General features: G+C 42.9%; 1 protein-coding gene across 5 annotated transcripts in view; it reads right to left on the reverse strand.

Moving 5' to 3' along the window:
• Positions 1–14,987, reverse strand: part of Ndfip1 (Nedd4 family interacting protein 1) — a 44,015-nt gene extending 29,028 nt beyond the window's left edge. For 2 of the 5 annotated variants that reach the window (XM_040741886.1, XM_040741885.1), the window contains exon 1: positions 14,406–14,477. In XM_040741886.1, the coding sequence (XP_040597820.1) occupies positions 14,406–14,462 (57 nt within the window). In that variant the 5' untranslated portion in view covers positions 14,463–14,477. Of the gene's footprint in view, positions 1–14,405; positions 14,478–14,736 lie in introns of those variants that run through there. The other 3 variants (XM_021226658.2, XM_040741887.1, XM_040741884.1) reach the window with 3 other exon arrangements.
• Between the last annotated feature and the right edge of the window lie 2,330 nt (positions 14,988–17,317).

Below are 17,317 nucleotides of genomic sequence, written 5' to 3' on the forward strand. Positions count from 1 at the left end.
ACAAAATCAGACATATGTCCACACAAAATTTGATGGTACAGCATTACTTTTAACAGTCAAAACTTCATACAAATGGACACAAGATCTGTGGTTTATCCATACAATGAAACACTATTCAGCAAGAAAAAAGGATAAATTGCTAGATATAAATAAGCTTTGAAAAATCATTATACTAAGAATAAAGCCATTAACAAAATACTGTATGTTGTAAGCTTCTATTTATATGAAATGTTCCAAAAATGAAATTTCATAGAGAAAAAAAGATTAATAGTTGTTGGTAACTAGGATAATGGGGGGAGAGAGGATAGCAGCTGACTACTGTTATACATGAGTTTCCAGTAGTGTCAGGGATAGTAATAACAACTGTTTAAAAATTAGATGGGATAATGGTTATGCAGCCTAATGATAATAATTCTTTTTTGTTTGTTTGTTTGTTTGTTTTGTTTTTCGAGACAAGGTTTCTCTGTGTAGCTTTGGAGACTGTCCTGGCACTAGCTCTGTAGACCAGGCTGGTCTTAACTCACAGAGATCCGCCTGCCTCTGCCTCCCGAGTGCTGGGAGTAAAGGCGTGTGCCACCACCACCCAGCAAAATAGTTCTTTTTGATTATACTTTAAAGAATATGCTTGGTCTGGAGAGGGCTTGGAGGCTAAGAGCACTTGCTGCTCTTGCAGAGGACATCAGCTCAACTCCTTACCCCACATGTGGCTCACAACCATCCCTAAATTCACTTCCACAGGATCTGAACCTTCTTTTGACCTCCAAAAGTACCGGACACACACATGGTGAGTACACATACATAAAATGGTGTTTTCTATTTCTGAAAAGCCAAATCTTCTATACTGTTAACTATTCCACATCACTGCTCCCTTATTAAGTCTGTATCTATCCCTCTCAATGAAAACGATCCCACCAATAGCCCCACAAATCACCACAGAACCATTTGGTGAATGGGTGAAAATGGCAAGCACAATGAATCATTGTAATTAAAAAAAAAAAACTGTTTCCTGGTACTGGAGAGATGGCTCAGTGGTTAAGAGTACTGGCTGCTCTCCCAGAGGACCTGGGTTCAATCCCCAGCACCTATACTGCAGTTCACAGCCATCTATAACTCAAGGTCCAGGAGATACAACCCACTTCTGACCTCTACAGGCACTGTACACTGTGGTGCATGGACATATATGTAGACAAAGCATCCATATACATTATATATATATATATATATTACACTACTGCTGCATTTAGAATATCCAAGACTATCAGAAGTAAAAAATAATGCAAATATGTAAATCTTCTAATACAAAATGGAAACATACAAATGCACCAAATCAAAGGAAAATCAAGTAGTGAGAACAATGACTTAACAGTGTCTAACAGACAGAATGCTTCCTCTTAAAAAGCCATGTTCATAGAGCTTTTGGTTAAAGGCTTGTGTGGCTTTCTATGACTGGTAACACACATTCAACAAATGAATACTTGGTTTTACAGAGGGAAATACCCCCAGTATCTATAGAAGTCCTTAGAAATGGGTGCAAATACGGCCAACTGAGATCACCGACTTGCAATTCCTTCAACTCCCCGTTCTCCATAATAGAGCACATTGACAAGAGAGAAGAAGGTGGGCACAGTAGGTACTCATCTCCAATTCAACTAACCTAAAAAGTCAAAACTCTGAGCAAAGTCACTGCTCATCTGCAAAGGCACTAAATAGCGGCTATGGTGTCAGCTCTTTTCCATCAGCGTCTATGTCTAAATTATTTCCAGAGCTGATGGCTCTACCAAGACGTTTTAATTAAGTAAATGGCATCTAGCTTCAGGAAAACCTGAAGCCAAGTATCTTCCAGGCTGACGGCTTACCCTCAGTAGGCTAGGATTTCATAAAGACAGATGTGTCAGGTCTAAAGGAAAATGCATTTCGTCAAATTCCAAAATGCAGAAGAGACAAATGGCTACCTGTAGTGCCTTCTCTGGCATACCAAAGCATCTGCTGGTCTCCAGGCTCCCTCAGTTTCACAAGTACCTGTTACATATTTCAGAGTCCAGGATAGCACCCAAGCTAGCTCTTCTCACCTTCTCCCCTACCCTAAGCCCCTCCCCATTCACGGGCTTCCCTCCCCCAGCTACTCACTGTCACCACAAGCCTGCTATTTCAGCCTCCTCCCCTTTGCCCCAACCCATGCCCACCCCAAGTCTCCACTGCTGCGCTCCTGCTTCTCTCATGGTCAGGTCCAGTCTACTGTCTTCTCTTTCTGCTTGTTCTCTCATATCTACAATAAAAACCTTCCCCCTAACCATACCACGGAACGGTCATGACATCAGTTATACAGTCAGGAGGGACAACTGCCCAAACTCAGATAGTTAACACCAGGTCTCAAGGCTACATATGGAGACCCTGTTTCAAAAAAACAAAAAACCCATATAAGGATGCCCAAAGTAACTGACACAGCTCAGTAAGTGCTTATTGCACTGGGAGAGGACTCCCTCCCCACCCACCCACATGCACAAGCTAGGGCTTTCCCCTGCAGCTCAATGGTAGAACCTGCCTAACATACAAGATTCTGGGTTCAAATTCCCAGCACTGCAAATTTGTTGTTGTTAGCTGGGTATGTGGTGCACACCTTTAATCCCCAGCACTCAGGAAGTAGAGGCAGTCAGGCAGATATGTGAGTCTGAGGCCAATCTGGTCTACATAGTCAACACCAGGTCAGCCAGGGTTACAAATGAACCCTATCTCTCTCAAAAAAAAAAATCCTTTTTATTAACATTTAATGAAGGCAGGCAGTACTCTGCCCCTTGCAATGTTCAATAACTTTCCTTTCTTTAAAAAAAAAAGATACTTGAGGAATTTAGCTACTTATAGACAGATGCTGCAACCAAGGAAGGGACAATGACAACGGCTCCGGGTGATCCACAGGCAGGCGGTACCCACCGCTACCACCCATGGGAAGTGTGTTAAAAACAAATACACTAAAGGAGAGGGCCTTAAAAGCATGGAGGGCTCACTGCTACCACGCAGTATAAAAGCAAATATTTAAAAAAATAAACCTTAAAAAAAAACACTATGCCCTAGGATATAAAGCCACAGTGTTTGATTTATTATCACTCTTCCTAGTGACAGAGATATACACATCTCCCCCCCCCCCACACACAATGCCCCTTTTCTGTATATTAAATTAGTAACATAAGGGAAGGGATGGTAGCTGTATGTTAAAGATTTTAAAAAGAAATGACAACAAAAAATTAGAAACAGCTGGGTATTGGTGGCGCTAACCCCAGCACTCGGGAGGCAGAGGCAGGCGGATCTCTTCGAGTTCGAGGCCAGCCTGGTCTACAGAGTGAGTTCCAGGACAGCCTCCAAAGCCACAGAGAAACCCTGTCTTGAAAAACAAAAACAAACAAACAACAACAATAAAAACTAGAAACAGGAAAAAATAGATCTCTAAGCCTTTTCTCTTTAAAAATGAGCAATACTGAATGGGGCGGTAGGATGGTAGGGTGGCTCTCAGGAACCCACAGGATGTGAGGACAGAACAGAGTCCTTCCTGTAAGCTCTCTTCTGACCTCCAGTGTGTAACCATGGTGTGAGCACACACAAGCATGTGTGCGTGCACACACTCTAAATGCATGTTCTCTTCAAAGAAAGAAACATGGAATATTCACTCTTCAATCTAACAAATACTATAGCCTGCTGGATATAAGTATTTAATAGATGCTATGCTTGTGGTACACATAAAGAAAACTTGGTATTTTTATCACACTGTAATACCTACAATTTTTTTCCTTCTAAAACAACCAATTGGCATATTTACTAAATGCATGTCTATATAGCACAATTAGATGTACAGGCTGAAAGTCAACAGTCATGCTATGATGACCATTACTAAATCATCATGTGCTGTGTGAGCTTACTGAGAAGCTGGCTCTGAAGAGGGGTTGTTCCTCTCCCCCTCAGATTAAGGCAAGTTTATCTCAGAATGTCGTTCAAGGTCCCTTGATCAGGGATGGGCTGACCCTCCTCCCTGAATACTGTAACAGGGAGGAAAGGGAACAGCAAAAGAGCTCAAGAGGAGACACCCTGTGTCCTTGAGAACAACTAGAAAGTGAACCACTTTCAGGGTACTTACTGTTTATTCCAAAACATAAAAAAGCCATGGGAACCCATCCATGGAACAGAAGCTCAATCAGGAACTCCAGCTAACTGCCTCAACTTCCCCAGTAGGTTTCTGTTGGGTGTCGTCAGCACCAGATTTGATGGTGTCGTCTGTCTGTCTGTCTGTCTGTCTATTTGTTCTTTCACTTGGGAGTCTCACTCAAGGGAACACTCAGCTCTGCCTAGGCATCTCTCAATCTGGACTCCAGCTGGCTGTCTCAACTGGTCTTCCCAGTTGATTTTTGTCAATGTTTATAGCTCTCAACTTGATGGTGTTTTGCTGTATGCATCTCTTACTATTTGCTATTTATTCTTTTATTTTTGCTTGCTGTATTCTTAACTCATTAAAAAAGAAAAAGAAAAACAAACAACACACACCTTTAATCTTAGGTGAGTTCCATGATGGCCTGGTCTATATAGTGAGCTCAAGGTCAGCCAGTGCTACATAGTGAGACCCTAACAAAAACATTCTGGGCTGGAGGCATGGCTTGGTGAGTGCTGGCTGCTCTTCCAGAGGACCTGAGCTCAATTCCCAAGGACCTACATGGCAGCTATCTATAACTCCAGTTCAAAGAGATCCAATACCCTTACACAGACAAGTATGGAGGCAAAACACAAAATATAAATAAATAAATATAAAGAAAAGAAAGAGAAAAACCTATGAAGTCAAACAAGACAGAAAGTAACATGAAAACCCTGACAGCTACAAGTGAGATTAACAAGGGGACTGGTTCAGCAGACAGAGGAAGGCTGAATCTAAACCAGAACACAAAACAAGTAACCTGTTTTACATGCTCAGAAAGTGATGTCAGCAAGTACTGGCAAGCTGAGTTGACAGTGTTAAAAACAGAAAGGAAGGTCACAGGAATGGTTACTCACAGCTCCTAGGTCATCTTGCATACATGATGCCACAGGTTCTTTCCTCAATACAAAAAATGCTATTCTTGCAACAGCATAAGACAGGGAGAGAGCTATGGAGAGACATCAGCAGTTTTTTGTTTGTTGTTTTTGTTTTGTTTTTTTTCAAGAAAGAATTTCTTTGTGCAGTCCTAGCTGTCCCTGAACTCACTATGTAGACCAGGCTGGCCTTGAACTTGGAGGTTCAACTTCAAATCCACCTGTTTATGCCTCTGAATGTTTGGATTAAAAGTGTACACCACCACTACCCAGATAAGACATCAGTTTAAGGAAATGGGTGACATCTAGGAAAAAAAAATGTGAGCTCCCCAACCTCTTCCCCCAATCATTTCTGAGGATAGTGACAGACAGGCTTGCTCTACGAAAACCAGCCGAACTAAAAGAGAAGACTCAAAGATAATAATGCTCAAAACAAGCAAAATACCAAACCAGCCCTCAACACTTACTTTCTGATGATCTGGGTTCCATTCCCCGGAGTCCACAAGCTGTTCTCCAACTCCCACATGTACACACACATAGTAAAGCTGTATCTGATGCAGAACTGAATTCATTCAGCACTTCTAAAGCTCACATTAACAAGCAATGAATACAGGCTATCTGCTGTGTATCGGAACATAATCATTGGCATGCACAAAGCGCTGGGTTCCCCAGCTAGGGCAATGTGAGTAGCCCTGATTGGAAAGCCCCCCAAAAAAGTAGGAAGTCACCTCTCTTAAGAGGGTGGGAGCAAAGGTGCCATTTAAGTTAACGCAAGAGCCTAGTAGTTCATAAGTATGTATGTGCCCTGTCTTCTGGAGAGTAAGCTTCCCATATGAATGAGTTAATTATTCTTTTTTGTTTGTTTGTTTGTTTTTTGAGACAGGGTTTCTCTGTATTGTTTTGGAGGCTGTCCTGGAACTCGCTGTGTAGATCAGGCTGGCCTTGAACTCACAGAGACCCACCACCTGCCTCTGCCTCCCAAGTATTGGGATTAAAGGCATACGCCAACAACGCCAGGCTGAGTTAATTATTCTGGTACCACTTTATATATGCATACTAAAACTGGAGAATTAAGTAAACTGATGCTATATGGTAGAAGCCAAATTGAAGTGGGAGTTCATAGATCAGGGAAATAAGCTATCGTGATCCACATGCTTGAATTAGATTTGGAGACGCTGTGCGAACTTGGCTTTGAGTAGCTTATTTATACACTGTTTATGGGGCTGAGTGGTTAGTACACATGTAGCTTGTGGTCAAGCCCAGGTTCAATGTCCACCACTTAAACAAGTACACAGGCATTTTCTAGTTTGCCACCTCAGAAGGCCTAGAACAATACCCAGAACAAGGACACAGACCTGGTTTCTGCTATCATTCTCCAAGGAAATGAAGCAAGGCTTCATCTTAGAGCATGAGTCGTTCAAAGATGGTGCAAGAAATACAGTTGGAACTGGTCCGAAAGGAAGTGCAGAAGTGCTCTAAAACAAAACAAAGATGTAGGTGTGTTGGGGAAGTCCTGTGTATTTGTCAATAAAGTACTGTTGGCCAATAGCAAACTAAGATAGGTGGGACTAGGAGTCCAGGAGGACTCTGGGAAGGAGAAACACAGAAAGTCAAGATGTAACGGGTAGGAAGCCCGGAAAGTTCGCCGGTAAGAGAAATACTTAGATTAACAATTATGGGGTAATTACTTAAGTCAGAGCTAGCCAGTAAGAAACAAGCTTCATAATTAATATAGCCTCTTGTGTGTTTATTTGGGACTGATGCGGCTCTAGAACCAGGCTGGCAGGAAGGCTTCTCTCAAGGAAAAGGTTTCCCTTTACATAGGTGCCAGAAGGAAACAGGACTGAGAGTTCCCAATGGTTAAGACAGCACTACACAGTGATGCTGGAATCATAGTACCAAATAATTATAAATATTTATGAGTCCATACAGACATAAGTAATTAATTAAGAAGTAAATGTCCCACATATAAAAATGAGAAATAATGTATGTCAACACCCTGCTTGCAGTTAGCCCCCACCCCAAATGAACTGTGAGCCACCATTCTCACACAGGATAGCATGCAAGAGGGGAAAGCACCTTACACAAGAGAACCCGGCAAACACTACTTCAGCATAAGCAGTAAATCGTGCTGACAGCATACATTTGTTATATATGTGCATGTCTATGAGCAGACGTGCCCAGCCACGCATAGAGGTCAAAGGTAGATTGAGGGTGTCTTCCTCTACCATTTTCCATTTGTCATTTTATTTTTTGAGCCAGCATCGCTCACTGAACCTGGAGCTCATCGATTCAGCAATGCTGACTGGCCAGGAAGCCCTAGGGATCCTCCTGTCTCCACACCCGACTCTGGAGTTAAAGCCACAAACATACTACCTGCCTGCACTTTATGTGGGTGCTGGCAATTAGAATTCAGGTCCTCATGACTGCAGGCGCTTTTACTGAGCCATACTTCCAAACTGCTGGTGGAATAAGAAGTCCACACGTAGTCTGGTGCAGATGTATCTTTATGAATTAGAAGCTAGTCTATTCTATATACTAGGTTTCCAGGAAGCCAGGACTACAGACAGAGGAGACCCTGACTCAACAAACAAAATACAGACAAAAAAAGAAATTATGTACTCAGACAACTTAGTGAAAGCCTAACTTACAGGCATGGTGCACTAGGCGATATCATACTTGTTTTAACACTACACTTGAAATTAATAACAGAAACTGTGCTTCTATTTGCCAACCACCAAAAGCAACTGTAACTAAAATGTTTGCAAAGCACAATAAATCTGATACATGTTTACTACTTGTTTAGTTTATTGGCAACAATTACTTGGGGGGGGGGAAGATCTTCGACCTTATTTTCAGCATTAATCTAAAATTAAAGCAAATTTCTTCATCTAAATAGGTATCGCCAATCTAAAACAAATAACAAAGTAATTCTCATGGTAAGAACTTTTTATTACTATACACACACACACACATAGTACAGTATATTGTAACTAATTTCTGAAATAAACATGTATGTACAGGACCAACTTTGATCAGTCCTTAGAATAAGATTCCCTAGGGCAGCTCAACTGAGTCTTGGTTTCTATCCCGTTTACAGAGTACAGAGTGATGAAGCCAATAAATCCCAACAAGTGATGACCAGTAGACCCAGCCAGAAAGAAGAATGGATCAAGAATCTACCAGTACCATAAAAAATGACGCAGAGTACAAAGCTTGCCAAGAGTGAGTCAATTCAAAAACAAAGGACAGTTACAGTTCTGTGGTTCCTGACATTTACAAATCCTATTTCCATATTTCTAACAGATTCAAAGAGAGCTCTCAAGGCTGGCAGCATGTAAAAGGCACTAGTCACCAAGCCTGACAACATGAATTCCAACTCCAAGAACTACACAGAAGGAGAAAACCTAATCCTGAAAGTTGTCTGACCACACCCACAAATAAAAAAAATAAAAGGTTTTTAAAGCTTTCATACTGACCTCATGAGACAATATCCACTTGAAATATCATTCTTTTCTCCATTTCACATAAAAGTATTTGTATGAAACTATAGGATTTACAGCTAGACACAGTGGTACATGTCTGTATCCTTACCACTTTGGAGACTAAGACAGGAGAAATGCTGCAAGGACAAGGATAGCCTGAGCTACACAGAAAGTCCCAGGTCAGCCTGGGCTATGGTGTAAGATTCTGTTGTCTCCAAATATAAAAAATAAATAAAAATAACAAGAGAAATTAAATGAAAATTCTGGATCCAGGAATATTAATAAAACTGGCTATTTATTGATAGGTATTTACTGAATACAGGTGATGGTTTCCATAAGGTTTATCATACTATCCTAGTTTTTATATATTTGAAATACTAATAAAAAGTTGGGCCAGGCAATGGTACAGTCCTTTTAATCCTAGCACTTGAGAGGCAGAGGCAGGCAAGTCTGTTTGTGAGTCCAAGGCCAATCTGGTGGTCTACATAGCAAGTTCCAGGACATCCAGGACTACATACTGAGGCCCTGTCTCAAAAATAAATGAAAAAGTTGAAATAATTTCAGGGGGCCAGAGAGATGGCTCAGTGGTTAAGAGTGCTGGATGCTCTTCCAGACAACCCCGGTTAAATTCCCAGCACCTACATGGCAGCTCATAACTGTAACTCCAGTTCCGGGGGATCTGATACTCTCAGACACACATATATGCAGGGAAACACCAATGCACATAAAATAAATTAAAATAATAGTATTTATAGGCCAGGAGTTATAGTACATGCCTTTAATCCCAATTTATAGGTAGTAGAGGTAGTCAGAGCTCTGTAAGTTCAAGAACTAACTGGATCTACATAGAGAGTTCTAGACTAGCCTGTCTCATAATAATTGTAATAGCATCTGTCCGAAGACAGTATACAAACAGCCAATGCAATGCTTAGGAAATCAAAACTATAAGGAGATGCCTTTACAAACAACAAACAGATGCCTACTATCAAGAAACCAAAACAGGTCTGGTGCAGAACTCAAGTGGATGGTAATTGTCAGTCATGAACAAAGCCTGGTTTCTATCCCTGGCACTACCAAAAAAAAAAAAAAAAAAAAAGAAAAAAAAAGAAAAAATAACAAAAAACCAGAAACTGTTGTTGAGAATATGGAAAAAATGGAATTTTTGTACAATGCTGGCAACAATCCAAGATGGTGTGGCTGCTATGGGAAACAGAACAGTAGTTCTAAGAAAATTTTATAAAAATAGAGTTGCCAAGCCATCCAGGAATTCCACTTCTGGGAATATTCTCATAAAACTCAAAAGTAAGGACCAACAGATATGTGTATACCCATATTATCAGTGCATTATGTATGAAGACCAAATGTCTACCAGCAAATTAATTCATTACCACTGGCCTATGATCCCAGCTCTTGGGAGATAGAAGCAGAAGGATAAGGAGTTCAAGGTGAGCCTCAGTATATATGTATTATATGTGTGTGTGTATTTGCACATATATGTGCATGTGTGTTGTGTTGTATATGGTGAGGTCAGGCCTTGATACAAGAATCCCCATCTCAAAACAAAAAAGCAGTATAAACAAAATATTGTTCAACCTTAGAAATTCTGACACCTACTCCATGGATAAATCTTGGCACCTTGCCACATGAAGAACAGACAGTTACAACAGGATAAATAGCTGATTGCACTTATACTAGTATCTCACTGACATAAGTTGGAATAAGCAAAGTGGAGCACCTAAAGGGTACTAGATGAATGTGGTATGTTTTATTGTTTATTTTACTTAATTCTCTTCCACAAACAATTTACCCATGTTTGTTTCAAGTAGGATCTCACTATGTAATCCAGCAGCCCTAGAGGTCACAATCCTCCTGCCTCAGCTCTGGAGCACTGAAATCACAAGAGTGCACCAACCACCGTGTCCCTCTTCAAGGACTTCTACTAAGTTTTTTTTTTTTTGGTTTTTTCGAGATAGGGTTTCTCTGTGGCTTTGGAGGCTGTCCTGGAACTCACTTGGTAGTCCAGGCTGGTCTTGAACTCACAGAGATCCGCCTGCCTCTGCCTCCCAAGTGCTGGGATTAAAGGTGTGCGCCACTAACACCCGGCCTACTAAGTTTTCTTTGATGACTAACCATTTGGCCACAAACACAACAAATAATCCTTTAGAACGACAAGACTCCAAAGAGATAACCTAAGATGTAACTATAACTTATAAAACTTCTGAACAAATGTGTAAAAAACAACCACATGAGCACTACTAGGCCTTCTTCCAAGAACCCAACTTCACCACAAATATGGTTTCACCTGCTACAAAGGTGACATCTTTCCCTAATCCACCAAAATGCCCTCCAGAATACTCAAGCAACTTAACCCAAACGCTCTCATGCCTATACCTGGCTAATGATGTCATCTGAATGCTGCACAAATTTACTGGGGAGGACTGCAAACAGACAACTTTCTCAGCAGGCAACAAGGTTTGTTTCGTTAAGTACAATGAAGCACTGTCATTTACACAGGATTCAAATCCAAAATTTTTTGTTTTTTTGAAACAGGGTTTCTCTGTGTAACTGCCCTGGTTGTCCTGGAACTTGCTCTGTAGAGTAGACTGACCTTAAATTTACAGAGATTCACCTGCCTCGACCTCCTGAGCACTGGGAATCAAGGCATGCAACACCACCACCCGGCTCAAATCCAAATATCTTAAGATATCTGGCATGAGGTGGCAAAATTGATGATATAGATGCAAAGATCTATTGCAATGAGGAAAATGGATGACCAGCAATTAATGTCCTCTCTGAGATAGCCACAGCTGGGATTAACCCACCTATACCTTTCTGAAACACTGTTCCATATATTTGGATAGTCTCAGTTCTAAAACTGCAAAAATGGGGGGAGGGATCATACTACAGGGAAACTGAGTCCAGCCTATCTATAAATTGTCACTATAAATGAGTTGTGTACAAATGTGCATTAATAATATCCCATTAAAGCAAGGGAAACAAGCAGTGTCAGCATTTCTGAATGAATCACAAAAGCTCTCCTTTAGAGTCACTTAGCTGGAGGACCGCCTCAGTTAGCTTAACTAGATCAAAAGAAGTCAGAACAGTCTTTTGTGACAGCCTAAAGAGTGGTATGTTCCTATCAAGTGGCCTGGACAATTCACCAGCTTTCTATAATTCAAAAGCCTTTTAAATATGTATAGTCTCTGATCACACACTACAAAGGAACAGTTACAGGTGTGTGGAAAACAAACTTCAATGAATGAAAAAATTATAAATATTCTTGGAGACTAGTTGTTGGTAATTAAGTTATGGCTCAGCCATGCAATTACATGCCATACAGGCATTAAAAATGGCTGATTGAGGGGCTAGAAATACAGTGCAATGGTACAGGGCTTACCTACAAAGTGTAAGGCCCTAGGTTATACATAGGCACTACTCTCTTTAAAAAAGAAAAGCCGGGCGGTGGTGGTGCACGCCTTTAATCCCAGCACTCAGGAGGCAGAGGCAGGCGGATCTCTGTGAGTTTGCAACCAGCTTGGTCTACAAGAGCGAATTCCAGGACAGCCTTCATGGTCGCAGAGAAACCCTGTCTCAACGTTCCCCCCCACTCAAAAAAGAAAACCAGGATATAAAAATCCAATTTTATTAATAACTGTGTACATAATATGTGCAAGCCCACACACATGAAAGTGAATCCACATGTCTGAGACCATGAACACATCCAAGTATGATTAGAAGCCGATGGAGCTGCATGGATGTATAAAGATGTGCTATATGACATGCGAGAGCACACAATGTACATGTAACATATGTATCTGCTAATGGGCAAAGCCTGTCTTAGGGCTGTAACTCTTTTACATAAGTATATGAATTCTCTTGTAACCACAATTTAGCAGTTTTGTGAACTTAACAAGTCACTGAAATCCTGAGAGACTTGACTTGTATAAAATGTCATCTATAAACTGGGCAGTCTTGGCACACACCTTTAATCACAGCACTTGGGAGGCAGAGGCAGGCGGATCTCTGTGAAGTGCCAGACCAACTTGGCTTACAAGATCTAGTTCCAGGATAGGCTCCAAAGCTACACATAGAAACCCTGTCTCAAAAAACTAAAAAAATGTTAAATGTCATCTATAAAAGGAGAACAAACTTTGTTGACCCACAAAGGTGTAAGGGCTCATTGAAGACGGGCTTTTTGATTTGTTTTTTGTTTTGTTCAGACAGGGTTTCTCTGTGCACCAGTCCTCGGATATCCTGGAACTCACTTTGTAGACCAGGCTGGTCTCCAAAACTCACGGAGATCCGCCTGCCTCTGCCTCCTGAGTGCTGGGAGTAAAGGTGTGTGCCACCACTGCTAGGCTAAATGAAGATGGATTTAAAGTGAGTTCTACTGTGACTGGTGTACAGTAATTCAGCACTATCGCTCCATGCACCGTGACCACACTGTTTTATTTCTACATAGCTCTAATCCACACAAATACGTACCCATGCATTAACTTTGCTTATCTATGGGAACAGATTTCTGCTGGCCTTGACTGTTCTTTCATATTTCATGCTTTTTTCTATGTAGATTTTTTCATGTTTTATTAAAGATTATTTCTTCCAACTTATTTTGTGGTTGTTGAGGCAGGGTCTTCCTGTACCTCAGGCTGCTTGCAACTAGGTTAGCAGTCCAGGTTGGCCTTCAACTTTTTGATTTTCCTGCCTCTGTCTCCCAACTGCTAGGATTGTAGACATGAGCCACCACACCCAGCAAAATACTTACATTTAGAGTAATGATATAAAGATGGCCCATATCTAAATTCTGCATAATCAAAAAGCCACTAAACACATTAAGCCAACAAAAGCATAATTTTAATACTGACAAATTTCCTGTATTCTAGCAGTAAACCAGCATTACCCCATAGCTCAGTAAGATGGCAGTACAAAGAAAATCCAACAGCTCTTCTGTTTGTTCGCCTATCCAAATCGGGTTGAAAAGATTGACATTATAAGGTTCAGGGGATTTGTGAACAAGTTGATGAAAGACTGTGCCTAGAATTTATTAAGGCAGGGAAGCACCCGGAGTCTCATCCAAGGTCATAGGATAAAGACTATGAAGACATAAAGATTAGACTGCATCGCCACAATTTGGGGGTGTTTATTAGACCAAGAGGCTAAATCCTTAACTAGTAATTTCAGGAGTCCGGGCGGGGGCGGGAAGGGGGCGGGGGCGGGAAGGAGGGCGGATTACAACACACCTCTCAAGACGGCAAAACAAACCAGTAACCGACCGCGCCAGGGTTAATCTACAACACGCTTTAATCGTACTGGTTTTATTTCTACAACGTAGATAACGTAGATCACTTAAACCACGCCATTTTATGCCGAAAAAGCAGGATCGACAGTTTTGTATGCAAGTTTGACTGAAAACATTTAAAATTTGATACAACAGAAGCAGTTGCCCGCGGTTCAGTCAACAACTCTCTGGCCCAATTCCCACAATTACGAGATGTTTTAGATTAATCTAATTCCCCCTTCCCCCCCAAGTCTCTAAATTCCCGAGAAAACCCAGACCGGGAGAGAAAAATATCTCTTTTCCCTGGGGCCTCAATTTACAGAATCACACAGCAGATAATGACCCAATCATCTGGATATATTTCCTCCCTAGATACGCTATTAAATCTCTTACAACGTCATTTCCAAGCGTGCAAAATACACCCGGGCACACGCCCTGCAGCCTCACCGTAGCCCTACATTTTAGGGCCTCTTCCTCCAGATCGATCGAAAGCTGCGGGCTCATCCCTCGCTTCGGTTTTTGACTCGAGTCTCAAAGGGGAACGAGGGGGATGGGTTTGGGCAGAAACGAGGCTCTGGAGCCCTGAGTAATCGCACCTCGCTGCGGACAGCCGGCGGCGGCACAGGCGATATGATCTTTTCTTCGGAACCCATTTCCTTTACCTTTTCGGCTTCATTTTTGTTCCCCCCCCCACCCCCGATTTTCCAATGACATCAAACCAACGCCGAGCGAAGAACGGATGCCTCCTCCGGGTCGGCGCCCCCAGAGCGCCACGAGTCCGGCCTCCGGGCCCCGCCCGACCTGGGAAGCAAGGTTAAGGCGACGGGCCCAGGCCCCGAGGTCCGGCCCGGGCCCGGCGCGGCCTGCAAAGCCCTGGCGTCGAGTGGCCGGCGGAGGGCGGGGCGGGCCCGGCCCAGGGCCGCTCACCTGCTGGTACCCGGTGCCGCAGGCCGGCTCCACGGCCGCCAGCGCCGCCAACGCCAACGCCATGGCGCAGCGGGCCTCAGGGAAGGACGGCGAACGGGCGGGCTGAAGGGACGCGGGCGCCGCGGCCGAGGGTCGTCGGGAGGGCGAGAGGTACGCGCCGCGCCGCGCCGTGCGGACGCTCGCAGCCAGCACCGGGACGCTCTCCTCGGGCACTGAGCGCCGCCGCCGTGGGTCCGCCGCGGCCCCTGGGGAGGAGGCGGGGACGACGACGACGACGACGACGCTGCGCCGCCGCCCCGCCCCCTCCGCGCCCCGCCCCGCCCCCTCCGCGCCCCGCCCCGCCGGGCCGCGCCCCTGACCCCCGCCCGGCCCTCTCCGAGTCCCGCAGGGTCGAGGGTCCTAGCCATTCACCTCCTAGCTTCCATCCTCAGACTGACGCCAGCCAGCCCTCGAGCTGGGGCCTCCTCCCGCCTGTCAAGACCCTTAGGATGTTTGTAAATTCGAGGACACAAATTAGGTTCATTTTTAAATACCTCAAATGAAGTTTTATTGTTACACAGCGTCTTGGGTGGCCGGCAAACTCTGAAGAATGCACCGCCTGACCCTTTATAGAAAAAAAATTATGTCCCAAAATCTTAGTCTGGGTTATTTATAATAAAGCCTAACGTATGTGGCCTATTAGTAGATCTTGTGTTGATACATATTATCTGAAACACAATTCTCTGAGGAAGTGGTATGAAAGTCAAAAAACGAGGATTTTATCCAGATAGCAGGAACGTGTGTGTGTGTTTGTGTGTGTGTGTGTGTGTGTGTGTGTGTGTGTGTGTGTGTGTGTGTGTGTTGAGGCCATGACAAGAAAGAGCTGGCCTCACAGAACTGAAAGGCGCTAAGCACTTGGGTGGAGGACTTACTAGAGCGGTATTTCACAAATGAGGAAATTGTGTGTGAGGATTCGCTGTTTACCCACTGACCCTGAGCTGATGAAGGAGAAGCTGGAAAGCAAGCCCATTAAGCCAGCCTTAACCATTATGACAGTTTAAATGATAAGCTTTGTGGAGACAAGAGTGTCTCTCAGGTGTGAGAGCCAAAGTTATGTTTTACGTCTTAATTACTGTGCTTAAGAGATCCATGAAAAAAAAATGCCTCTGCTGTGCAAGACCCTTGCCCAAGGACAGACAGTTCCTGAAATACTGGAGGCTATAGTTTATGGTAGATAGCAAGGCACATGTTTTCACTCCTCTAGACAAGTTTGACCCATCTGCACCGGATGTGCTTGACCACATGAGGGTGGGAGGTTCATAAGCAGGAAAATACATCAGGATGTATGCTTGCCTTTTAATGGACCTGATGGGAAACAGTTTAAGCCCCTGAAAACTGTGACTGGAGGCCATTTTCTGGAAAACCTGTCCATCCCGATCCAACCAAAATGCCTACAATGGTGGTCTTATTCTTGACCAGTGGGATTAACACAGACCTTCCATTTTCTACAACAAATGAACAGTACAACTGCATAACAGGCAGTTTGGGGGCTGTTTCTTTTTTTTATCACATCCAGTCACCTAGAATCATTTCTAAGCACACATTTAACACGGAAGGGAGATAGGGGAGAATCCTTCACTCGTTAACGCATGAGTTGGTTTTTTTAATTGTCTTTCCAAGTTAGTACTCTGCAGTTGGTTATAATAATAGGGCTATCTTAGCCTCTAATTTTGAAGTCTATATATATATATATCTTTATGTGTTAGTTATATTTTTAAAACATAGCTGTTTTGAATTATGCTAAGATTTCCATGCATAGGAGTGCATGATAATCAAATAACATTTTTTGGGACAGTGGCAGCTCACTCCTTTAATCCCAGTACTCTGGAGGCAGAGGCAAGTGGAACTCTGTGAGTTCGTGGCCAGTCTGGTCTACAGAATGAGTTCCAGGACAGCATCCAAAGCAATACAGAGGAACCCTGTCTCAAAAAACCAGAAAAAAAGAAAAAGAAGGAGAGAGATAGATAAACAGAGAGAGAGAGAGAGAGAGAGAGAGAGAGAGAGAGAGAGAGAAAGAAAGAAAGAAAGAAAGAAAGAAAGAAAGATTCTATGGAGAGGAAGAGATGGCTCAGCTGTTAAAGACCCTGGCTGCTCTGTCAAGGGACCCAGATTCAATCCCCAGCATCCACACGATAGAAACATCTATAACTCCAGTTCCAGAAGATCTGACTCCTCTTTTAGTCTCTAAGGGCACTGCAGGCACATGGAACATAGACATACATGCAGGGAAAACACACATACACACAAAATAATTTTTAAATTAAATTTGAGGGCTGGAGAGATGGCTCAGAGGTTAAGAGCACTGACTACTCTTCTAGAGGACCCGGGTTCAATTCCCAGCACCCACATGGCAGCTCACAACTGCATGTAACTCCAAGATCTGATAGCCTCACACAGACATATGTGCAGACAAGCACAATGCACATAAAAAATAAATAAATATTACATTTGAATAATGTCTACATACATATTTTCACTCTGGGTCTTTTTGCATCCAAGCTCCTATATAGCTCCCTATATCTAAGTATTAGCATTGGATAAT

The sequence above is a fragment of the Mesocricetus auratus genome, unplaced genomic scaffold, assembly GCF_017639785.1.
Source record: "Mesocricetus auratus isolate SY011 unplaced genomic scaffold, BCM_Maur_2.0 Super-Scaffold_6730, whole genome shotgun sequence".
In the NCBI taxonomy this organism is placed as follows: domain Eukaryota; kingdom Metazoa; phylum Chordata; class Mammalia; order Rodentia; family Cricetidae; genus Mesocricetus; species Mesocricetus auratus.